Source organism: Podarcis raffonei, chromosome 14 (genome assembly GCF_027172205.1).
Source record: "Podarcis raffonei isolate rPodRaf1 chromosome 14, rPodRaf1.pri, whole genome shotgun sequence".
NCBI classification, from domain to species: Eukaryota; Metazoa; Chordata; class Lepidosauria; order Squamata; family Lacertidae; genus Podarcis; species Podarcis raffonei.
The window spans coordinates 35,746,888-35,773,108 of NC_070615.1; the positions used below are offsets into that span (position 1 = coordinate 35,746,888).

Sequence of the window (26,221 nt, forward strand, 5' to 3'; positions counted from 1 at the left end):
CTAAACCTCTTGTCCCTCTGACCACTCATCACCATCAGCTGGTGCCTCCCACTTCTCCTCTGCACTGCATCCAGCAGTCCATGACTAGAAGTGCCATTTGGACCTCTCTTCAGGAAGCAAATGTCTTGGGTTGGCACTGTCTTCATCTTTTAGTGCAATGGGACAAAAAGTAATAATTTTGAAACATCAATTCATTATCAGTAGTGCCTTTGTGGGAGAACTCTTTTTCCTCCATGTGGTAACAGGAGTCTAAGGGAGTGCTGTAGCTTCCAAGTGCTCATTCACAAAAAAGGGCTAATAATTTTTATCCAGTGTATGGAATAACAAAAAACCCAAGCTCATTGCTCTCTTTCTTTTTGTAATGAAATGTGTAAAATACGTCCTTTCCTGTGCAACAGGAAAAGGAAAAGAGAGTCGTGCTCTCACACTTTGTGTGCCTTGTTTGCTTACTATGCTTATATTTAGCCTTTCCTCTAAGAAACTCAAGGTTCTTCTCCCTTGCCCCATTTTATCCTGTTTTTCCTCACAAAACTCCTAGTTACTGTTAGCCTCTCTTTAGATTTATTTATTTATTTATTTATTAAAATTTTAAGTTGCTTTTAATTTTGAAAAACAACCCCCACCCAAGCCATATATTGCTACACACATGGAAATGTTGGAAGTGTTGTCGTGCTCTGCAGTTTGTGTGGTTGCCTGTTGGCGACCATGCCAGCTGCAGCATGAGAAACAGCCGACAGGCTGTGAAGCTCCTCCTCTATTAAACTTGCTTGCAGTGAGGTTTAATGGAGAGAGGGGAGGCGCTTCACACCAATGGTTTATCAAGCTACTGTATGGAGTACCTCCTGCCTCCATTGAACATGCCTGTGGCAAGGTTTAAAGTAGCAGGGAAGGCCCTTTGCACCTCTTACTTCCTTTACCAGGGGATGGACTTGGAGCATGCTGTGGAAGGACAGTCAAGAGGGTGGGTGAGTTTTAAGGGGAGGAGATTTGGTCAAGTGTGGGGGAAGCGCAAAGGGGTAGGCAGGGGTGGTAGCCACTAGTAAAAAATATAGTGATGAAATAAGTCGGGAGAATAGAGGTTGAGAGAGCTATAGCTTTGTCTGTGGGTACGCAGGTATTAGATCCAGCGCCCTGGTGGCAAGATGTTGTGACTCATTTCCCAGGCCCATATTTGCCCATGAGCTCCATCTGCTGGCAGTAGAAGTGGAAGGAGCAGATATTGCCATGTGCATGCAGGGAGGGAAGTAGCCTGGAGGGTAAAGATTTCTGGCAGCCTCATCGTATTATAAGCTGTTGTGAACAGTAAAGAAAAACAACTTGTTTTTAAATGAAGCCCATTTAATGCACACAATTGTGGTGTCAGCCATCTATCGGACTGGCATTTGTTATATGGACTGAAGAGTGGGAATTACTATATACCAAGTTCCCTTTGGGAACAGCCTTGGCGTTGAAAATCTTCCATGTGAGCAGCTTTGTATCAACCCCTTTCATTGCAAAGAATCTCTATTGCTTGAACATTTCTCTTATTTATAGCTCATTTCTTACCACAGCTCATTTCTGCCTCTCTCTCCAAATCCTGGTGGGTAACTGAATAAGCTCAACAGTGGCATTTTTTCTTCTCTTCCTCATTTCTTTATTTTTACTGTACTAATTGTTGGCTTGCTCTTTTCCCTTCCAACACAAATCTTGACACTAAAGGTTTTCTCCCCTGCCCCCACATAAGAAAAGGCACCTGCCTTTTCTCACATACCTATTTAATCCCTGATGCTGCCCTTATTTTCAGAAAGTTTGACTCACTAAGGTGTGAGTCAAGGAAATGGAAGCAAGGGGCCTGCTTGAAATGCTTACTTATGTGGCTAAGCTAGATGGTTGGTGGCAGTGTTAGACATTAGCCAGGCACCAGGCATGTTTTGCTACTGGTGTGGGTCCAATTGTGAACATGTGGAGATCTCTGGATGCCTGGTTGGCGACTGACATCTCCATATGGCAGGCCTCTCCGGCTTTCTTAAGCAGATAATCAGGAGAGCTTATTTATTGCATTTATCTCCAACCTTTTTCCTCCAAGGAGTACATGGTTCACCCCATTCATTCCTCAGTCAATCCCTACAATGACCCTGTGAGGTAGGTTAAGAGGCTGTGACTGACCCAAGGTCACCCAGTGAGCTTCATGACTCAGCAGGTGTTTGAACCCTGATCTCCCAGGTCCTAGTCTGACACACTAACCACTACACCACGCTGGCTTCATAGAGTACTTCTGCTGTGGAGCAGCTCTATAAATTACCGTATTTTTCGCTCTATAAGATGCACTAGACCACAAGATGCACCTAGTTTTTGGAGGAGAAAAACAAGAAAAAAAATATTCTGAATCTCAGAAGCCAGAACAGCAATAGGGATTGCTGTGCAATGAAAGCAGCAAATCCCTCTTGCTGTTCTGGCTTCGGGGATAGCTGCACAGCCTGCATTCGCTCCATGAGATGCACACACATTTCCCCTTACTTTTTGGGAGGGAAAAAGTAAGTCTTATAGAGCAAAAAATACAGTAAGTAGGTAAATAAATATGAGGGAAGCAAAATGTCACTTAGAGAAGGGTCTGAAATATTTTCCTTGAAGCTTTAATTTGTTTTCTTCTGGATTGTTTTATTTGGTAATTTAATGTGTTGTAAACCACTTTGAGATTTTACCCTTAAAAATATAAAGCAGTATAGAAATTAACAACAGCAACAAATTTCACTGGAAAAAGGTGCCCGCACATTCTGTTGCAGCAACCATAACCTCAGTTTAAGGTGCCATTTGGCGATTAGCTTATATATCTTGAGTTTCTAACACTGGTTGGTGGCAAACCTGGGTACAGGAATTTGGGCTGCTGCCGCAAAGCAAGTAGTGTGTATGTTGATGCCACCAAATGTCCAAATGGCCATGGAGGAGCAGTAACACTGAACTTCAATAGTGGCTGCTAGAGGTTTGAGAAGCCACTGAATCTGCTGAAGGTTTTCTGCACTTTTCCAACTCCTTTCAGCTTCCAGCCTGACTCTTAAATACATTTGCAAATTCGAGATGGTTAAAGTGAATTCAGATGTTTTTGTCCTGCCTGTTAGCCATGATCCAGCTGAACTGGTCCATACAACTCTTGGAAGGGAAGGAAGGAAGCAGCAGATGGAGTGCAGTCTCTTCTATGATGATGCTGTTGTTCTTCCTTCCATCCATCCATGGTGGTGAAAGGACAGGTCAAACCATTATTATTTTCAGCATGGTCAAGCTTCATCTTCCATTTGGGTCTGCTCATGAGCAACAAGCTCATCCTGCCTTTAGGGTAGCCTTTCTCAACCTGTGGGTCCCCAGATGTTGTTGAACTACAACTCTCATCACCCCTAGCTAGCAAGGCCAGAGCTCAGGGATGATGGGAGTTGTAGTCCAACAACATCTGGAGACCCACAGGTTGAGAACCGCTGCTTTAGGGGAATATGTGCTGAATAGGATGAGTGGTGTAGCAGGCATGAATTAATGAGATTGAGTCTTGCTATATGCATGTGCATTTATAGCTATATAGAATCACAGAATTATAGAGTTGGAAGGTCCACAAGGATTATCTAGTCCAACCTCCTGCAATGCAGGAATCTTATGCTCAGTTTGAGACTTGAATCCATGGCTCTGAGATTAAGAGTCTCTTGCTCTACCAATTTAGCTATCCCTCAGGGCATATGCATGCTCACAAGATGTTGGGGAAAGACCATTCTACTCATTATCCATCATATGTGAGACATTTTGTTAGTTCTAAGTGCAGGCCCTTTACTGGTTGCAATATTTATATAAATGCTACCAGAAAATTGGCATTTGGTTCCCCATATTACTTAATACTAGAGCACCAGACCTCCTTATATTTGTATTGGCTACCCCAGTGGTTTTCAAACTTTCTTCTTTCAGGAAACGTTTTCCAAATTATCTTGGTCTGCTGAGGAACCACAGTACATTTACCCCTGAGTGTTTCAGAGGATTCTGGGAGTGGGGTGGTTTTTTTTTTTTAGGAAGTGTTTTCCATTCACACTGGCTAGGCTTGCTAAGGGCCATGTGAGTTTGCCCACCATTTCCTTGCTGCTGTGCTGTTTTACAGGGAGGTTTGTCTGCTGTTACTGACCTTCCCACTGAGTTTCCCCCGTATACATCTAAGAAATCTCAGGTTTCCCCAGAACACAGTTTGAAAACCACTGGGCTACCCTGTTTCCACATGCAAACGGAAGAAAGAATGGTTAAATTGGCCAACAGAACCTGGGAATAGGCCCTTTATATTATGTAGTCACAGTAGCACCTTCCATTCTCTTCTTCCGACCCCCTCACACATTTAAGTTTCTATAGGCTGGCTTCCTTTGAATCAAGTGTGGCATGTTGGTAGGCTAGGGCACCACCTCTGTTATTAACAGGCTTTTAGAAATGTCACTTCATTGGTTTAAATCATACCTTCTTTCTTTCTCTCTCTCTCTCCTCTCCCTTTCCTCTTGTTTTGTGTTCTTCTTTTTCTTTTTTCAATCAGCACCAGCTTTCCTTTCTCCAGTGTTGGGAACTTTTACGCCAGTCCATGCTGCAACTTCTCACCCTTGCGGGCCGACTGCTCATGCCTCTGGCTTGGACCTAACCTATAAATCTTGGCCCAGCCAGGGTTGAGGGGAGCTATGGGCAGCTCAGCCTCATCGCTGGCCGCCGAGACGGAGTCGGACCATGGTTTCACTGGCCCAACCTACCCAGGGCACCTGGCTGCAAGTTGGTATAGGAGTAGCCACAGTGGCCCTGTATGGGAAAGTGCCCTTATAACACGGCAGCATCAGCACATGAATCACCGGGCACGAAGGTAAGAAAGCAAGGGAAAGAGCTTGATCTCATACCTCTCAGCTCGGTTTGAAACCTAGGATTGTATACCTTGGGGTCTTGTAGGCTCTAGCCATGGTCCAGTTGAAGCCGCACCAAAATTTCCACTAACTTCATCTTAGCTAGCTTTCAATAATTGCAATAGTTGTATCGACAAGAAGCAAAACCTATCTTTTGTTCATTGACCAATATCCATGACATCATTTCCCCCCCCCCCAAGCAAAAATAAATAATTCCTTTTAACATTGAGATGGTGGGGCAACTGAGTTAATAATGTCACATCCTCAACTTGCTGCTTTCACAGGCACAAAAACTGCAAGTTGTGTGGAGCGTTTTGACACATACCCTCCAGTACTGAAGTAGTCATTAGCTGAAATCTTAGTAAAGCCTACCCTGAAGGGGAATTTATCCACATCAATCAAGTCAATTTTTCAGTTCATGGCCAGGGAACTAATTCTTGCCTCCTAGGTTTCAGATCCCCATTTTCTAAGGCAAACAACCCAGACTCCAGCCACTGACCTGAGGGACCCTGTGTTGGAGAACACCTTCTCCAGGTCTAGATTTGGATAATGCCACCTGTCATAGCCAAGGCTAACAGAATTTATCTTCAAATTGGAAAGGATACACTTAGAAGGTCCCCATAAACCATTAATATCTAGAAGTGTTGTTTTCATGACAAATGTCCCTGAGAAGGCAGAACTGTGGAGAGTTAACTCTCAAGATTTTACCCCTTGTGAAACCTACTAATCAAACCGCTGGCTAATAATAATTAAAAAATGCTTGTTCACCTCATCACACCCTCCAATGAAGGTTTGCCTTCATGGTTAGGGGCTTTTTTTTTTAGGTTGAGAGGTATGTCGAAAGCATCTAACAGTGTGCTGCCCGGGGAGCCTTGGCTGTTGAAAGCTGCCGTGTTGTGTGTGCTAAGAATATTGGAGCCTCTGATTAATGCTTGCTTTTTATAGCTTTTCTTCCTGCTTGTTGAATGACTGTGTGCCTTCCTTAGCCTGTATGGAGACTGCCATCTGTTTAAAAACAGCAGCTTGCTTCTGTCCCTGAGTTGCTTGTGTTGAAAAACATTTGCTTTGTGCTGTGTGCCTCATGCCTGTTGCTTGTGGCCTCTTGCCTGTTGGTGCAAACTCCAAGGATTTTGCTGCTTGCATCTTCTCTAGAACAGGCTTGGAGGAGTGTCTGTGGCAAATTACCGGTAATCCCACAGTTTTGCACTTTACAGCTTGGTCTTGAATTTCCTGCCAGTGTTTCAGTGGTTGCAACTCTGGCATGTTTTGTGTCATGTAACCAGCATGTTGGTAATATTAAGAGGAAGATTTGTATAACTGCTGCTAGTTCCCTATTATATGCCTTTTGTATCGCTTTCCTTTTTGACTGAGCTTTTAAAACTTCCTTTGATGAAGAGGAAGAAGCAGGACACAGATGAAGTGACAAGTCCTACAGAAATACACTTTTGAATACTGAGAACTGAGATGGGAAAAGCATGGTTTATAGGGTATAGCCAACAGGGTAGCAAATAGCAATAAGTTTTAGCAAGAATCCAGGAGTTTTGTCCTTTGTTTTTACAACCACTTCAGATTCCATGAGTTGCTTCTGCTAGTAATTCCAAATACCTAGTTTTGGGTGCTTAAAAACCTTTATGCTGACGTAGGGCATTGTGGGACACTGCAGTTTTGATTTAAAACTGCTACCTGCTTGGCTTTGACAGTTGGTGAATGCTGCCTATAAATGCATCTAAGACTAGTTTACTTGTGGGTGAGGTGTTTAGCACAACTGCTGGGGACAGAAAAAGCTGCTTTGTCTGAGTATTGTATCAAAGCAGAACTATTGATGTAACATGAATTTTCATGCTGTAACATGAATTTTGTATTCATCTTACCTGCACAAGTTAAGGCCAACTATCACAGGGAGGTTTAATTGATTCTTAGCCATCATGGTGGATTGCTTGTTCATTTATTATGATTTGATCTTGCCCTTCTTTGAAGGAGTTCAGTATCATGGTGGACACAATGTACAGTACTGTCTTCATAGAGAGCCAGTGTGATGGTGTGGCTTGAGTGTCAAGCTAGGAGCATGGAGACCCAGGTTTAGTTCCCAACTCTGCCATAAAGCTCACTGTGTGAATCTGGAACAGTCCATGTCTGAACCTACTTCATAGTGTAGCTGAGAAAATAAATAAGACATGGGGGGAAATGGTTTCTCTCCTCATTGTTTGAAAATATGGCATCTATTTGTTCCTTGTCTTTAGTACTAGTTAGACTACACAAATTCCTTGTGAGGCAGAAAACAGAAGTAAGGAGAAAGACAATAGGCTTTATATTTGCAAGGCTGGAGATCAGTTTTAGGGGGCAATAGGTGCGGAGTCATTAGAAGTCAGTTTGGGCAATATTAGCTTGTAGTTGGAAGTTAAGTACTCATCTTCCAAAGGTAAGTTCCATATTCAGGTGGTAGAATATCATTTTTCAATTGATGGTGTATATGTTTTAAATAAAAATGATAAATAATTGGGTGAGTTCAGTTTGCATTTCAAGGCAGCTGCAATGGTGGTATGGAGAACTTCTTTATGGCTTGATCAAGATCTACAGCGGTACCTCTGGTTACGTACTTAATTCGTTCTGGAGGTCCGTTCTTAACCTGAAACTGTTCTTAACCTGAGCACCACTTTAGCTAATGGGGCCTCCCACTGCCGCTGTTCTCATCCTGAAGCAAAGTTCTTAACCCAAGGTAATATTTCTGAGTTAGCGGAGTCTGTAACCTGAAGTGTATGTAACCCGAGGTACCACTGTATAAGCAATGACTCAAGTTTTAAAAAACCAAGCAGAAGCAGTTTTCCTTTCAACTTTTGTTAACCTGGCTTTTGAATTACTACTGTGCAGACAGTCTGAGGCTGGAGATATACTTGGCTATTCCTGTGAATCTCTTATGATTCAGGCCACCCCCAGGAGTTATTCTGCAAGTCTAAAAAAGACGTTTCTAATCATTGTTTTTCCAAGGATTCATTAGACCAGTGTTGTGCAGTGATTTCCAGGCAGAGCTTGATAAGGGAGAAGATATTCTCCATTTTGTGCTTGACTAGGATAATGCAGATGGCCTTTAAACAGTTGGGAGGCACCTTGCTTCAGCACAGAGACTGCACTGGAAGCCAATCATGAGCCAGGGGGCAATAGCTAATTTGCATACTTATTGCTACATCATTTGCATGGATGTGGCATTATCCTTGGCCCCTCTGTTGGGGCACTGTGTTGCTCAGCTGATACGGCTCATCCAAAACATGGACTGAGACTAGAAGTGCTTGCTAAAAGATGTTTTCCCGTAGCCAGAACACTGTCTATTTAACTTAGTCTATGGTAGAAGATGCCCCTTATTCATTTTGGTGTTTTCCTGTCGCTAGTCTGAGGCACTCTGAGCAGCATATGTGGTGTTATATCTCTCCCCTTTTAGACTTAGGTGGAAATGTCCAAGCCCCACCTTTAAATGGTTTCATTTGAAATTCTGCATGCAGGCAAAAAGAGGTCTCTTTCAGAAAATAATGTATTGGAATATGTGGGTGTATATTTAATCCCCTGTCTCAAGAACAGACTCTCTCAGTAGGCTGTGGACTCTCCTTCATTGGAGGTTTTTAAGCAGAAGTTGGCAGGCCATCTGTCATGGATGCTTTAGTTGAGATTCCTGCATTGCAGGGTATTGGACTAGATGACCCTCGGAATTCTTTCCGGCTACAATTCTACGATTCTACGAAAATGAGGGGATGCCTATACTGAGGGGTTGTGGTGGTCTTAAGTGATGATTTACCACTGGTTCCTGTGAGCTGTAATACTCCTGCTATGACACCAGGTTGCTTTTGGCTGTCTCTGTTGGCTAGTGTAGTCTTCATGTCAAAGAGAAGTGCAAGACTCTTCAAATATTTTCTTGGCTGTTTGCTTTCATACCATTATGAATGTTAAATGTAAACATTGGAGAAGTGGAATCTCTTTAGTGTTCTGACATCTCTTGGTGTGGGGCAGTGTTTCCTACATAGTATGCCAAAGTTCATTGGTATGCCATGAAAAGACTGAAGAGCACACGGAACAAAATAAGACATCATGTTGGATGCAGTCACCACTGGGCCCCTCAAGGTGAGGAGCTTCTATGCAGCACTGGTTTCCCTGATGCAGCCTGTGCTGCAGCTCATGGGCATGTGAGCGTCCCAGATGAATCAGTGTTGCCTGGAAAGCATGGTGAACCTGACAGACAGGACAAAGGGAGATGGCAGCATGCCAAGAGAGCAAGTATTATTAACCAAGCTATTCTGCTGTTGCAAGGAAGATGCCTGCCCATTGGTCTGCAGAATGATCAAAGAAGATAGACACTCTGCTTCCACAATACTTCTTTTCTTTTCTTTTTCTTTTTGGAGTAAGATATGCCTCCAGTTTTAATTCAGAAAGAACCAAGCACCTGTGCTCCAGATATCAAATTAAGTAGAATAGTCTTCCTGTTGAGTCAGAAGTCGTGCCTTTCTTGTACTCCCATTCTGAAACTGATATGTTCACACATGAAATACTTGGATTGCCTACTGAAAAATCTCATTAAATAGATGTAAAATAAATCATCACCAGAGTCAAACAGTGCAATGAACTTGGTCACCTATTGTGTCCTCCAAGTTTTTTAACCTTTAGTGGTCTTAGTCTTAAAACTTCTGGAACCATAAGAGCCATAAACTGTTTTTTATTTTTATTTTTTTAAAAAAATGGCCGTTCTCATTCTGCTCTGCCCTATTTTAAAAAGCTCTTCTGTTGGTGAGAGGGACTATTTCCATGTTTTTCATTTCCACCACCTTAGCTCTGGTACTCTTCATGCATGGCTAAATATCTGGCTTCTGTAAAGGTGCTTTGCCTATATCTTAATTCTCTCTGAGCAAATTGTTTTGCACCTTCGCCTGGCTTTTAATCTGTTTATTTTAAATAGTGTGAAGCTGGGTACGTGCTCTAAGTCAGGTAGGGCCCTTGTGGAACCCATCAGGAATATGTGTTTCCCTCCCTTCCCCTAAAAACTTTGGAGTACTCAAGTGAATCTGTCTGCACATGGGCAATGCCAGGCAAGATGTAAGCATGCGCAGGGGGATTTTGCAAATCCCTTGGGATGTGCTGTAATTGCCAAATGGCTTCTGCATCTCCCTGCAAAGAACTGGATGAACCCGGGGACAGAGAGTGATTTGAATCAAATTTGACATAGTATGTACCCAGGCTGTGCTGAGTAATCCTGCAATTTTTGATGCTCCAAATGAAAAAAACAAAACAAGTCTTAGAATCTAGCACTAAGATCACATGGAGCACTGGACAGGTCTAGAAAGTCTCACTTTAGCCCACCATGAGCATGTAGTATAACGTGTCACACCCTAACAGTGTAACCTTTATCTGTACATTGTAGGAGAAGATAGGCAAACTACAGTATTTTTGGCCCCATAGGGCGCACTGGCCCATAGGGCGCACCTAGTTTTTTTGGGGGGAAATAAAGAAAAAAAAATTATTTCCCCCCCAGTCCCCAGAACAGGCTGCTATCCGCAAGCTGTGGGAGAGCTGTGCGAAGCCTGGGGCGCTGAGCTCAGCGCTCCCCAGGCTTCTGGGTGCAGGCAGCTCTCCGCAAGCTGTGGGAGGGCTGCGCGAAGTCGCACAGCTCTCCCACGGCTTGCGGATAGCTTCCTGAAGCCTGCATTCACCCCATAGGATACACACACATTTCCCCTTCATTTCTTTGGGGGGGGGGAGTGTGTCCTATAGGGCGAAAAATACGGTATTTGTTAGGAAAGCTTCTAAGAAATTCCAGCATGCATTTCAATGGAGAATAATACAGTCGTACCTTGGAAACTGAACGGAATCCAGTCCGTTCAACTTCCAAAACGTTCCAAAACCAAAGTGTGGCTTCTGATTTGCTGCAGGAAGCTCCTGCATCCAATCGGAAGCTGTAGAAGCCCCATCAGACGCTCGGCTTCCAAAAATAGTTCACAAACCAGAACGCTCGCTTCCAGGTTTGCGGCATTCAAGAGCCAAAACGTTCAAGAACTAAGCTGTTTGAAAACTAAAGTACGATTGTAGTAATAATAATAATAATAATAGTCAACAAACCATTGCTTTCATCTGTGAATTACAGCAGTGTCAATTACATGGTTGGTTGGCCTCTTGATCAGCAAACCTTTACTCTTTAAAGCTGTCAAGTTTCTTTGAAATTGATAAAACTTGGTGGTGGCCCTCAATACTTGAACAAACCTGAGACTTTGAGGCTTCACAGAGTTCCTACACAGTAAACTGTTCTTATCTCTCAGTAATCTTCTGAAATAGGTATCTAAAAGTGTGGAAAATGAGATTAAGAGTGGGAACCAGTGTGGTGTAGTGTAGAGGTTGGAATGCCACACTATGACCAAGAAAGTTCCAGGTACAAATCCTGGCAGAGCTGTGAAGCTCACTGGGGTCAGTAAATACCTCTTGGTCTCAAGTCAGTCTTCTACACCTTGGTGCTCTCTTGGTGATTTTAGACTACAGCTCCCATCAACCTCTGCCAGAATGGCAAATGGGGCAGGGTGTTGTATTCTATCAGCATCTGGAGGGCACCGGGTTGGAGAAATCTAGTCTCCGCTACCTCACAGGGTTACTATGTTGATAATGTAGAGGAGATGGGATGATGAGAACTATTTATGCTGTCTTGAGCTCCTTAGAAGAAGGTCAAAAATACAATGATCTTCATCTTTCCTGAGGCGTTGTTGGGGCAGCAGTCTGAGGTGGCCTAGGAACCTGGGGCCATGAGGCAGCTCAGTACAAGTCCATGAGCAATCAGGACCAGAAAAAGCAATCCAGGAAGTAGCACCATAAAGCAAGCTGGGAGTCAGGATCAGAGAGAGATACTGGAACTAAGCAGAACCCTCCAAAAAGGTCTGGGAGGACTGGAATCACTTGCAAGTGTACTGCATAACTATATTTGACATTTGAGCTTATCACATTGTTCCTTGCTGTCAACTTTGGTAAATGCGGCTAATTTTCAGCTTAAATGGACATTTGACAACGTGTTTCTTGTTGCCATGGGTACTCTGTTGCTCAGAGAGCTGGAAAGTGAACCAGGCACATGTGGAAACCCAGTATTTGAGAGATAGCAGTTTGGCCATCCAGTATGCAAGATGTGGGTGTCTGAAGCCAGTGAGTGATGCGCTTCTGCTTAATTTTAATCATTGGCTTTAAAAGTTTCCCAGTTCTTGAGAATGTGGCTATTTTAAACGTAAAGCTGGGGAAGTTTCCTGAAGAGAAAGTGCTAATAATAAGGCTCACAGGGATAGTCAGAGGTAACATGTGCTAGTGACTGATGTTGGCTTGATAGTCTTGGAAAACAGAAAGTTGCAGTTCTGTCCACTGATAGGAGAATATTGTAGGAACTGATACCTTCTGAATTGGCACTGAGCATGTTTACACAGCTTTTATTTAGAGGTACTGCTCCAGTGCATTTGAATTTTCCACCTGCTTTGCATATCTAATATAATTCAGGCCTTTCTGTGTGTTTCCTTGATTGCTTCTCTGATGTATGCATGTTTACAAACTGCTGGGTAAGAGAAAAGGTTAGTACTTTGCACTCTGCTTATTAGAGGGGAGAGCTAGAGCATCTGCACGCTATGTTCCACGGTTGAAGCAAAATCATAGTGCTTGCCTAGGGGTTGGGGTGAGCTTTTAGTTGTCAGAGCTATCTCATATCAAGTTGTCTTGAGGGAAATAAGACTAGTCTGAAGTGCAAGAGCAAGACATCCTTTTTGCTCAGGCCAGTGATCCAGAGTGACCTTGAACTTCTATAAGTGACTAATCCGATTGGCTTCCCTATAGTTCCTTCATATTGTCACTGCTGAGTAGGTGGGTGGCTTGTAGGCTGACTCCCCACCTGACTTCTATCAGTCTTTATAAGCTTTGAACCCTGAAACTGATCCCCCCCCCAGCTTCTTTTTTCTTGGTCCATCCCCTTTGAAGCACAGAGGATGACCTGGACCAGGAGACTCCATTCCCCTACCTGGTTCTCCCATATCAGAAGTCATGGCTATTTCTGGCTCCTCAGATACATAAGATTCACTCTGGGGTAGTTCTCTTCATCCCCATGCCATAAGACTCAGCAGGTGCAGAGCAAGGCAACAGTACTTAAAGGCAGGGATGGGGAACCTGTGGCCCCTGATATTTTGGGCTCCAGCTCCCACCAAACCCAGTTAGCATGGCCAAGGATGATGGAAGTTGTAGTCTAGCAATGTCTGGAGGGCCTCAGATTCCCGTTCTGTGCTTTAAGGACACCAACAGCTCTTCAGGTGAATTGGGGTCAACTACTCTGGGACTATACTACCCCATATATCCCATAATGCAGCCATAGCCCACTTTCTTGGAAGGTATACAACAAAAAAGGCCTCTTCCTAGGACATTTTCTATGTTCCTTGTTATGTATTCCACAGCACTGTGCCGGGATTATGAGAAGCTGCCATATCTGCATACTATATGGCTTCCAATTTAAGTGCTTTAGCCGCAGTAGACTTCACAATTTCAGCAGCAGTACTTTTATTAGAATATGATTTAGGTAGTGTTAGGAGGAGGCAGCAGTTGTTTTGAGCATCCTTGGAGACAGTGCAGGTTGTCCTGTATTTGAAGAAGCGCCTTAGCTTTCTTGGCTTTTTCTTTCTCTTTGCGAGTAGTGATATGTGTTTCATTGTTGCTCTGTGTGTCTTTTTACAGGCCTCAGAGCTTGTGCATCTTTAATGCTGAAGGCCAAAAGGGACTAAGATATACATGAAGGTCAAGGATTCTGTGCCAAATTCTCATTATAGCTTTTTCCAAGGACTCTTTTTGTTGGTTTTTTAAACAGCACCAGCAGCCTCAGCTATATAGTGCATTACATCTGCGAAATTCTGCATGGTATGCAAGATGCATAACTGACTTAGTCAGTAATGAAATCCTAAGTAAAAGGGGCATCTGTTATAGAACTGGCTCTGCCTGTTCAAACTGTTTCTGCAAGCATTCAGACCACACCAAGTTCTTTGGGCATGACCATTTACCATAGGATTAAAGTAAAATTAATTTTCTGTTCTTAAGTCATACAGGCTTGGGTGGCCTGATTGCTCTGAGACTCAAGGAGGTCTCTGACCAAGGTAGTTAATTGGATTGCAAGCACCCTAATTTGGCCCAGTGAAAGATTCCATCTTTTATCTCTTTTGCACCTCGTGTGCTAAAGCAGAAGCAATGTCCCAGTTGGTTTACATAATTATCTCTGTACCCTAATCCAAAAGCTTCACTTGTATAATTTTATTCTTGCAACAACCCTGTTGGTTAGGCTGCAGGCTCATATACACAAATGAGATTCAGAGAGTGTTTTCTCAGGTTCCAGAATGCTTGTGCTTGCTGACTTTTCTCAAATTGTCTGCAGGTAGCTGTAATTTCTCTGTGGAGTTTTGAATCCCATCCAGTAGAGATGATCCTGCTGCTGTTTTCATGACCCCTTATCCCAAGTGTAGGGAACAATCACCCACCCCAGATGTTGCTAAACTGCAACTCCCATCGGCCCCAGCAAGCATGGCCAGGGATGATGAGAGTTGTGTTTCAGCCAAAGGTTCCTTGCACCTGCCATGTCCAGGGAGGATGAGGAGGGCTCCAGGTTTTTACTCTTGCCAAGGATGTCTGATTCTCCCCAACTCCAACTTCAGGAAACAGTTACTGCAGGATAACTGATCCTGTATGTAGCACCTGGGGGCTGGTTCACAGACTTAACACACGTGGAGGATTGGGGGAGCTGAACTTGTGAGCATAGTCAAAAGGAAGTACTTTTTCACACAATGCATTCCCTTTGCTACCAAAAGAGGCAGCGATGGCCCCCAACTTGGGAGGGCTTTAAAAGAGGATTACGTAAGTTCATGTAGGAGACGGGTAACAGTGGCTACTAACTCTAATAGCTTTGTTCTGCCTACACTGTTTGACACAGTATGCTTCCAAATACCAGTTGTTGTAGCAAGAGTTCCTTTCCTTCTAGTAAGCATGATTGGTCACTACAATCTGTTCCCACCCAACCCATATGTGCCAAGAAGTGCTCTCAGCATGTGAGCTGCCCTCTGTCAGCATTCTCCCATCCCTTCCTGCTTGGGCTAATCAGAGTGGGGCGTTAGGCAGCAGTGGCTAGTATGCTGGGCATAGCCTAGCAATGAAAGGCTCTGGGAAGTGGGGAGGTTGTGACAGGCTCAGGTGCTCAGCATCTCTCTGCTAAGACTACAGAGTGAGAAGGTAAGGAAGAAAGAAAGTGGCTACAATTTGGGAGGCCACAGAAGTGGATTGATAGGGATGGGGAAGCGAAAGCAGCAATGGGGGATTGTTGCTGCAAAATGAGGAGGGAAGGGGGGGTCTTCCATGTGATGATTTAGAAATGCTTCGTGATTATTTGACTGGCCAGATTACAAAAATGTTTTGATCCCCTGGTGTCCATCCCCTAGTACTTTCTTAGTGTGTGTCTGCTATGTACTTTGAGGGCATGTCTCCCCTTTACTTTGTGTAATGAAACTCTTTTTTAGAATAAGGGATAGTAGTCATCCCTTCTTACATTGGATGGTTGACACCATCTGAATTCTGATTAACTTCAGTTAGATTTTAATGGGCAAGTAGCCTCATGCCCCCTTCCCTGGTGCTAATTCATATGCTCCTGATGAACAGAGAAAGCAAGTTGTTGTCAAGCCAAACCCACAGGCAGCGATGCTCTTCCTGCCTTCTTTTAGTGAGAGGTTGATGGGCTCCATGGAGATCGTCTTCAGTCTTGCCTGAGGGCGCGCTTTCCATGCAATGTGGCCTGGGGGTTAGTGGAGACAAATTAGAGAGCTCCTCATTCGCAAAAGCTTTCTGAATCCTCATGCTCTCTGAAGGGAATAAGAGAAGGAAGTGAAAAATGCAGGCAATGATGACACTATAACGCTGCTTCCTGTAGCCTCTTTAGATTTTTATATTCAATTTCCCTCAGTTTCCCGTGGGCTAGAAAATGTATTTTGCATTCCTAGGCGCCAGCAGCCCATTTGGCTGGGTGAGTGGGGGGGCAGCATCATGTTTCTTGGCCGTGGGTGTCTGGGATTTTCCCATCTTTTCCTCCTTTGCGTAGACCCTACAATTCCCGCTCCCTGGCTTTCAAGTATAAAATCGCCTTATGGAGAGGTGCCCCAGATGAGCTAACCCCCCTTTTAAAAATATTGGCAATATCCCATCTGTGTTTTCTATACACAGCCATATGTAACTCGTGTAGCTGGTAGAACTAGGCCAGCTTCAGTGCCTGACTTGTATGTTGCAGTCCCTCTGCCAGCAAAATAAATGCTTCTCATTTAGCTGGCACTGTATCAAGCAACTAAAGAGAAGTCCTTATTAACTACTCTGGAAAAATAAGTCTCTTTCATTTGCATCACAGGCCTTTAGTGTTCCAAGTGAGCATAACACACATCCAGATAGCCTCTGCTTCCACACTTAGGGCCCTATTGAAGTCTTTGCTCTTTGTAGAGCAGAGAACAAGCTGACAGTTTACCTGGATCCCAAACACCTGCCTGATCCCAAGCAGAGAAGCAGCTGCTCTTCTGTATTGATGTATGGTACAGCTTCTCAGCTGCAGTACTGCGGCTGTCTGGCCATGCTGAGACCTCTGTAGCTCCCACTAGCTAAACCTCCTTATTAGTTGCCACCAGATTGTGCAAGGTGCAGTAATCCAGTACAAACAAACACACCATCTGCTCGCAAAACAGTCATAACCTGTGGCTAACAAAATAGGCAGTGCAACTTGTCATGTGCATTGATTGGGAATTTCTGTTGGACTTGTGGAGCTCCCTCCCACCCCCAGTTAATAGCTCTCTGCAAGATGCAAAACTGCACTAATAATTGGTTTTTGTATTTGTCTGTAGAGACAGTCAGGACTGAAAGTACATTGATTTGAAGCAAATAATGTTTTTGATATGAAGGGGTATAAAGCAGCCCTGGGACATATAAGACTTGATTGTTATAAGGCTTAAGGGAGCTGCCTTGGCACTAAGTGGACCTATGGTCAAAGAAGATAGTTTTCCATGTTTCCCTTGACAATAATGTTGGCAAAGTCCATGAATATCTGGTTCAGAATGCTCATGTACTCAGCTTGTAATGTTTAGAGGCACTACAGATCAAAGTCTACCCCCAAGAAGCTTTTCTCTAGCTCTGAATGTCAAAATGTGGTGCTTCAAATGCCCAGTCAGCTTTCGGTCTGAATAGGCTGCTTTGTAGGAGGTGCATGTGCAAAAGTGTGTGTTCAGTGTGAGGGAATCTTTCATTCAACAGCTAAGCAAATTGTGCAGAAATTGAAAGTGGGTTGTTTGCACAGGTCTGCCTGAGCTGCGATTAGTGCCCAAGACGTTGACAAAAAGAATTGATGTCATTTTGACAGGTGGTTGAAAATGATAAGACAATACAATAATGTGCAGCAAACGTTATGAGCTGCGAGAGAACTCTCAGAGAAAGGTGGCCTTTTTCAAAAGAGTCATCTGAAAAAGCTCATAAATAATTCTGAGCTTGTTCCAAATTGAGTGAAAGGGGTGGTGGTTTAGCCATTACTGGTCTCCCTGTATGCAAAACGAGGCATAATCTGACTGCTGACAAAGAACCCAGACAGACCCAGCCTTTTCTAATAAAAATAACAAATATTAAAAGCAAATATATAAACACAGGCTTAGTGGTTATGGTGATATTTGTGAAACATGTAGGGTTTACTTGTCAAGGGCCCCATGTTCAGAGTGAGGAACTTTTTGGTTGCAACCCACAATTCATTTCCTGAGCTGAAACACTTCCACTTGCTCAACATAACTTCGCCCCTCTCTCCTTTCTTTGTGCTTCCCCCCCAAAAGAAATCTCCTCTGAGGGTTATGCAAACTTCTGGAACAGATTGGGGGGCTGGGTGTGAGGAGAGGAAGTTTTGTGTGGGTGGAAGTTGTTCCACCCTCCCACATAGCTCCTGTTGCTATTTTCCTCTCCTGGGGGAAGGGCTGTAACTCATTGGTAGAGCAAATGCAGAAGATCCCAGGTTCAGTCCCTGGCATCTTCATGTAGAGCTGGGAAAGACTCTTGTCTGAGACACTAGAGAGTCACTGTCAGTTGGTATAGACTGTACTAAGCTGGAGGGACCAGTGATCTGACTTGCTTATGAGGCAGCTTCCTATGCTGCTGCTGCTGCTGCTGCTGCTGCTGCCACTTCACCATACCTGGTAACGATTAAAAAAAATCAACACCAATCATGAGTTTAGAATAAGCACATCTGTATGCTGGTGAAGTACATGTGAAACATACAGGCCTGTATATAGAGCTTCTTGGAACAGTGAATCAAATCTGTCTTGTATAATCTTCATTTTACTGCTCTTCATACCCAAGGGCCCAATTTTACTTTAATAACAAGCTCTCTATAATTTATATACTCTCTTCGGCTTTATAAAAATGTGGGCAAAAGAACTAGCACAGAATTTGCATAGTTTAGCCTTAATTTTCATTGTGTGGCCATGATTTTTGATACTGAAGTCATTGTTTACTTCTCATGGGAGTGGGTGCATTTCTTGTGTAGCCAAATGTCTGCCTTGCCTTGAAGTCTGTTTGCCTTGGGACTGTCAAGAGGCAAGGACTCCTTTGCATGGGGGAAACAAAATGATTCCCTCGACCCTGAAACTTGAGTTTCTGGGAATGCATTTGGGAATCGCTGCACAAGCAGAGCATTTTCTTTCTCACACGCATATACGAAGGACCCCCTCTGTTTAGCTCTGGCAGCTAGATGTAGTGTAGTATATATTACAGTACTTAAGCAGATTATCAAAAACTGCAGAAACCTGCTCCACTGCTATTGATTTATTGGATAGTAATAAAATAAATATGAGTACAAATGTAAAATTTTGTATTGCTGACATTCTTAGGCCTAGTTCTGTTCAGATGGACTTTAGGGCTGTAGTAGTGAGAAGAGCAGGCTTGAAAGACTGTAAATCAATGACATGATACCTTGCCAGAGTTAATATCTGTATTTTAAAAGATTGCATTAATAATGTTTCTTGGACTGCAGTGGTAAGATCTCATTTGGAGTAAAGCTCCCACCACCTTCACATTTGGGGGCACCAGCATTGAATAGGGATATTGGAAGCTTTGAAGCAAAGGAGAGGTACAAAGATAGTAAAGGTAAAGGGACCCCTGACCATTAGGTCCAGTCGTGGCCGACTCTGGGGTTGCGGCACTCATCTCGCTTTATTGGCCGAGGGAGCTGGCATACAGCTTCCGGGTCATGTGGCCAGCATGACCAAGCCGCTTCTGGTGAACCAGAGCAGCGCACAGAAACGCCGTTTACCTTCCCTCCAGAGCGGTACCTATTTATCTACTTGCACTTTGACGTGCTTTCGAACTGCAAGGTTGGCAGGAGCAGGGACCGAGCAATGGGAGCTCACCCCGTTGCGGGGATTCGAAACAAAGATAGTTGCACAGTCTAAAAGTCACCCATACCAAGCAAAGTACACTACTTTTAACACACACAAAAATACAGATGGGAAACGTGTTGATTTTCACATTTTGTTTTTAAAAGGTAAGATGTGAGAGAGCCATTATTTACCCATATCTACTAGAATAGCAACACTGGATTTAAACTGTAGACATGTAGATTTTAAGTTAAACGTTAGGGAAGCCTTTCCAAATATAAAAAGAACCTCCTGTTTATTCATTCTGTTATTGAAGGGATTTCTTTCCCACTCTTCAGCTTTAACAAGCCCTCAAGGTGGCTTATAAGAGCAATAAAAACAAATAAAATAGAATTAATTAAAACAGGCAATAAAAATGCAAATGAGAAGCACCAGCCACCAGGAATTGCAAATGCTATTAAAAACATGGGCAAACTGGATGGACCTATCCTGGTGTCTGAATGATGGCAATGTCAGTACTAGGAGAAATTTCCTAGGGAGGGAATTCCACAACTGGAGTGCCATAGCAGAAAAAGCCCTCTCTGCTGCTCTTGCAACTCGTTCCACCTCTTGAGGGAGGTACCTGGAGAAGGACCTCAAATTAAGGTTTTAATTGATAGACAGCTTCATGTAGGAGAAGGCTGTTCTTAAGGATTTATGGATTATGTTTATGCTGAAGTTTTGAAAATGTGAATGATCAAATATCAACCAAGAATGGCTTAGCTATAGGATAGCCTATTTTAAAGTAGCAGCATAGACAAAGGTATCTTGGGGTAGGGGGGCTTTTAAGTTCCTAGATATTGTGATGCTTATCCTTCCTGCTTCCCTGTATGCTGTGTTCACCCATAGGCTGGCACTTTCCATGGTAGGATAGCAAGGTCACAGTGGATGACAGCACCCATCTGTCTAACAAAGCTTTAAGTCTTTTGTTGGCTCTCCATCTGTGACCTGTAGGCCTACAGCATCTCATCACTTGGTCTCCCCCGCCCCCTGTTCCAAGCACATGTACTGGCTTGTGCCAAGATTACAAAAGATTTGTTTGCAAGAGGCTGTGCCTGCAACCAGAGTTGTAGCCTGCATTTAATCCTTACCACTACTGTATTGCTGACCTTGTCTGTCTTCTGCACATGGGGAAAGGTTAATTATGTGCTTAATGGCTGGGGTGGGGGAAGAATTAGAGAAAGTTGTGAGTGGTCTAGGCATTCTCCAAAGCACATTTGTTGGAGAATTCATAAGCAGCTGCAGAACGGTTCTCCCAGCTGATGGCTGGAGATGCAGCTGTCTGAGGAAGGGCATATAAAGTGTGAAGGGAGTTGATAAGAAAGGGAGTCTACTTGTCGGTTATCAAGGGGTTCACCTATTGCCAGAATCATCATACTTCTCAGTGTAGAATGCCAGCTGCCTGGAGAATGGGCAGCAGGTGGATGGTTTGTGTCTATAATGCTGCATTATTTGGGGGGAGAACCTTTTGGAGATTTGTGAGCAGTGGGGGGAATTGACTCACCTGCCCATCGTTTGGGCACCTCAAGCTGTCCACACAGCTTGGCCAGAGCAGCATTTGCAATTCTGAGCTGAATTTCCTTTTCTCCTTGCTCAGCTCGCAGTTTGAGCATCCCTTAACCTAGGCAGTGTTTTTTTACATTCCTGTGCTGGCTCTTAAAGTATCTGATAACGGTGCTATTCCTGGAGCTGCTGCGAAGGGACATTTTGCTGGCACTGGGGAGGGCATAAGCTGCTACTCAGAGGCTATACATAAGCCTCTCTAAGAAATGAAGGTAGGCAGGAGGAAGGTAAACAAAATAATTTTGTCTTACATAGTGTTCAAACTGGAGAGAAGAAAACCCCATGAAGAGAGCAATAAAGAGTGCCACTCTGAATAAAATTGTCCTAACCTTGTAGGGCACGGATTGCCATCCAGGTGCCCTAGACTCTGAGCATTTTCTTCCTTTCTTTTTAAAAGTACAGTGGTACCTCGGGTTACATATGCTTCAGGTTACATATGCTTCAGGTTACAGACTCCGCTAACCCAGAAATATTACCTCAGGTTAAGAACTTTGCTTCAGGATGAGAACAGAAATTGTGCAGTGGCAGCACAGCAGCAGCAGGAGGCCCCATTAGCTAAAGTGGTGCTTCAGGTTAAGAACAGTTTCAGGTTAAGAACGGACCTCCAGAACGAATTAAGTACGTAAGCAGAGGTACCACTGTAATTCTTTAGCCCTCTTCAAAAGAATGTTGTGGGACAAAATGTGCAGATACCTTCTAAGCAATTTCTTTGAAATCAGTGGGGTTTTCCTAGTACTGAGGAATACTCTGTTATTAGACAGCCACAGCCTCTCTGTGTTTGTGTGTGTATAGGAGAGGGATGTGGTGTCTTATCTCCACAACCAGTACCAACAGGACCTAGGTGACTTCTCATGGTAAGATTGTCAGGGGTGGTTGCCTCTCTTAATTTTGTGTTCTCCTACACTTCCCAAGACAATCATTTTGTGTTATGCTATGCCCCTTCCATGGTAGCCATCTTGTGTCTGATGCCCCTAGCACACTCTCAAAATTCAAAATGTGCCCACTAGTCTAAAAAGGCCCCTCTTGCAGGACTTTCCTGGAACATCCTGGCTGTGGATTTGCCCCAGAGTCAATCAAAGTCTGTAAGCCTATCACTTACCTGTTAGGACAACAGTTCATGATGGGTGTTCACAAATCTGAACAGAAGTAGCACGGTGGGTGGAAATGGTGTTACAACTTTCTGTTCACGTGTTGTGTATTTGAGAATATTTTAAACAGATTACTCCTGTGATCCAATATGCACATCTCTTCCTCAGTCAGGATGGTTAACATGAAAGACAGCAAATGCAATGTAGTGGTTAGACTAGAGTGGGGAGGCCTTGGTTCAAATCCCCAGTCAGTTATGGGACTTAGGGGGCAACTGGGGATGGGGGAGAATGGGAGACTACCTTAAGCTCTTTAGAAGAAAGCCATGATATAAATGTGATAAATAATAAAAATATATGTTCCTTTAACTCCCCCCCCCTTCATTCCACAACCATTTGTAATGTAGATTTGAATGGACATTTCTCATTATAGGTGGGGAAATCAGAGGGTTGTGATGGTTGTAGTTGCTGCATTTTAAAATCCACTGGCAAAATTGGGTGGGTGGGCCTATCTGCCACATACAGCTTTCACTCTGTCATGATATTGATGCCTGTAGATCATAAATTGATGATCCTAGTGCTGGCTTGGAATGGGCCAGGGATGGGGGGAGAGTGATCTTAGTTCAGGGGCCTCTGGTTCAAGTAGCTCCTGGCTGACAGACACTGGCTCAGGCTGGTGTTGGAGCCAGAGTCTGGGTTCAGCACCACCGTGGCTTCTGCTGCTGGCCTGCTGATTCCTCCTCCTCTGTGTGCCCTGGTCATGACACTACCCAGACATGAATATGCCCAGCCTCTTTGCTATGGCAGAGGCAAGGCAGCTTCCAAAGTGAGAGACAAGTGCGTGCTGAGCTTTGGAGGCTGAAGTGCAGTGGTTGGCTGTACTCTTGAGATGTATGTAGCGGAGGTGTGAGTGATCCAAGCAGACAGCTCTGCTGACCCATTTCCCCCTCTGCTCTTCCTCTTGACTTTATTTACTAGTGCTACAGATTGCAGTGTAGACCCCAGCTGAATAACAATCTAGGCAGCCAGTCACTGGCAAAAAAAACCCTTCATCCTTTACCAGCCAGGGCTTACCGCTCTAAGTTTGGCAAATGGATAACTAGATTCTTCAGGGAACCAGACATCTGTACCGGCTGCCTGTTTTGTGGGTGCTTCAACTTGGGAAAGGTCTTGCCTGAACTAGCTCCATCACACCCAGAATTCTAGACTCTTTTCCCAGAAGCCTTCTTCATATGCACATTTGAGCCTGGTTTATATGTTATACTCACCATGTGGAAAGTAGCCACATGTAAGCCAGGCTCTGAAAGCTGAGGATTCTGTGTTATCCCAGATGCAAGCAAAGAGGACCATAGAGCCATTGATTGCTTTTCTCCATCTGCTGTTTATCTCAGGCTATCCTATCTCTCCCTTAATGACTAATTGCCCCTAGGTGTTGAAGTGGGGCAGAGCAAAGATAATTAGCTGCTTTTTGCCATATTAATCAGAAATATAGGAGTTCATGATGTGTAATTGCATTTGGTCTGAAACTGGAAAGCCTAGAGTGACACATCGCTCAAGTCCTTATTTGTACTTCCTGTCTTAAATTGAACTGGTTTTCCACACTAGCTTTTGCTGGAAAACAGGTTGGATTTTCACTACACAGATGCTGAGATTTGGAATGGCTCCACTTTGTGCCTGTATAGAAGCTCCAATGAGCTTTCAAGCTGCCACTCTTAACTGTTTCTATGTCTAGGAAAGACCCTGGTCCCAAACAGCTTGTCAGTCAGTGTGGACAGTACTGAGCTAAATGGATCAATGGTCTGATTCTGTGCAGGGGAAGGGCTTGGGAGAAGTTACAGCTTGCTTTCTGCTTTATTTGGTTGGCATAAAAGTATTGTGCTACTATTGCTTTCAAACTTTGGGTGCTGCAAGAAGCTGGCTAGCTTATTGTGGCTTGAGTTTTCATAGGGAGGGTTGGAATATATCCAAAACTTCCAGTGGGACATTTGCAAATCAAAGCCCCTTGGCTCAAAGCCACTGTCCGCAGTGCTAAAATATGCTTGGAGGTTGATTCTAGCCCATTGAACACATGGAGGCACTGAAGCAGTTCGGTGTTCTGCTTTTTGAGAACTCTCTTCCCTTAATTGCACTAATAAACCATATGTCAGGGTTGCTTTAAAAATAAATAAATAAGAGAGAGGCTGCTTAGGAGGCTAGGAAACTTCACTGCCTGTGGAAAAATGAGCTATCAGAGGAGTTTGGGGGGGCAGTGGGGGAGCAAATTTAAAGCATTCTTTGTGAATTATGGATTTCAGAGTTCTGCTCTTCCACCTGGAGCTGTTCTGAAGTGTGTGAAGGTCTCTGATGCCTCTGTGTTCATGCTAGGAACACAGGATATGAATCTAGGAAGCTACCATATACTGAGTCAGAGCATTGGTCCATCTAGCTCAGTGTTGTCTACACAAAATGGCAGCAGCTCTCCAGAGTTTCTGACCCAGGGGTTTTTCTCAGCCCTTCCTGGAGATGCGGGAGATTGAAGTTCGGACCTTCTGCAGATATGGCAGATGTTGTACCACTGAGCCATGACTCTTTCTCAAGAGACTCCCCCCTGGTATCAGAAGAGTTGGCCCTGGAGAAGCTCAGTCAGTCATTGAAAATGTGCAAATTTTGGGATCAGCAGTGAAATCTGTTTTGGCCAACATTGTCCTCTTATCTCATCAAGAAGAGCCAATGAGATCTTGCTGGACCCAGGAGATATTACCCTTTGCCATTGCTGCTGCCTCTGAGCATTGTGTCATACCGTACAAAGGCAGAGAGAAAAGAACCACAAGAAGCTTGGCAAGGAGATAGGGAAGAGGTGTTCTTTAGCAATATGTATTGCATAGCTTAATAAAAAAAGGAGAAAAAACACTTTGGAGAAATAGAAACTGTTCAGTTAGATACTTTGTTGGTATAAGCGTCTAAAATTAGCACGAGAAATTAAAATGCTCTTACAACTGGCCTTCAGTCTTTTTTCAGAATTTTCCAAAAATATTTAGATGCAAGTGTGTGTGTGTGTGTGTGTGTGTGTGTGTGTGTTTACAGTGGGCAGTGTTAGAAGCCTGGTTCACATTCATATTAGCTAGCAGCACATAAATTGTTTTGTCTTGATTCAAAGTGCGAAAATTGTGATCACCCTAATTATAATTTGCAGACTCTGGACTTTATTCCGGAGGTCCATTCTTAACCTGAAACTGTTCTTAACCTGAGGTACCACTTTAGCTAATGGGGCCTCCCGCTGCCACTACGCCGCCACCGTGCAATTTCTGTTCTCATCCTGAAGCAAAGTTCTTAACCCGAGGTACTATTTCTGGGTTAGTGGAGTCTGTAACCTGAAGCATCTGTAACCTGAGGTACCACTGTATGTATATGAGGTAAACAAGTGTAGTAATATGTCCTTTAAGAAAAAGTCCTTGGCATCAGAAACTAAAAGCCTGAACTTAACACTTAAACCGTTACAACACTTAAAGGGGTAATTGAATTGGAGTTCTCTAAACATAATACTCTGGTGGGTGAGACTGACCATTCACTAAACACTGGTGAGATTTCCATATGCCCTGTTTACTTTCATATTTTGCTTTGGGGATGTTTAACCTTGTTCCTTTGAGGCTGCTCTGACATGTCCAGCATCTGGCTCCGTTATTTTGTTGGTAGGTTCTTTATGGGTACATCTTTTTTGGACTTCTGGTCACCTGTGCCACCTTCTTGTCGTTCTTAGAACACGAGGTGAGTTGTATCAGGCTTGTGGCATTGTTGTTGATTCTTCAGATGTGGCACTGTCAAATTAGGACCTTCTCTCCCCTATTATTAATGCAGGTGCCATTCATGGGACTCTTTGTCAAGGCCATCCTTCTCATTAGTATCCAAGTCCTGTACTTCAGTTGTCTTATCAGCAGGTGCCAGAGTCCTTAACCCAAACAACCTTTGTTGTTGCACGGAAGCTTCTCAGTGTGCAAGGTCAAGCCATATCAAGCCATACTTTGTTCTTGTTTAGCTTTCACAGCTTTTTAGTTCTAAGGTTCAGGAATACAATCTGAGTCTGAGGTCTAAAATATGAATCTGATAGCATCTGAAATATGAATCCAGGGCAGGAATGGGGAGCCTGTAGCCTCCCAGATATTGCAGACTACAGCTGCCATCAGCCCCAGCCAGCATGGCCAGTGGTCACAGATGATGGGAATTGTTATTTGAAGGGCCACAGGTTTCTTATCTTGGCTTAATGTCTTTATACATGTGAGTCTGG

The 26,221-nt window shown here is 43.8% G+C and overlaps 1 protein-coding gene across 2 annotated transcripts in view; it reads left to right on the forward strand.

The window, feature by feature from the left end:
- Positions 1–26,221, forward strand: part of CAPN15 (calpain 15) — a 90,482-nt gene that overhangs the window by 25,447 nt on the left and 38,814 nt on the right. The window contains exon 2 of one of the 2 annotated variants that reach the window (XM_053365600.1): positions 4,526–4,840. The exons of the other annotated variant lie outside the window; for it this stretch is intronic. Within the exon in view, the coding sequence (XP_053221575.1) occupies positions 4,665–4,840 (176 nt within the window). The 5' untranslated portion in view covers positions 4,526–4,664. The remainder of the gene's footprint in view (positions 1–4,525; positions 4,841–26,221) is intronic. 2 annotated transcript variants of the gene reach the window in all.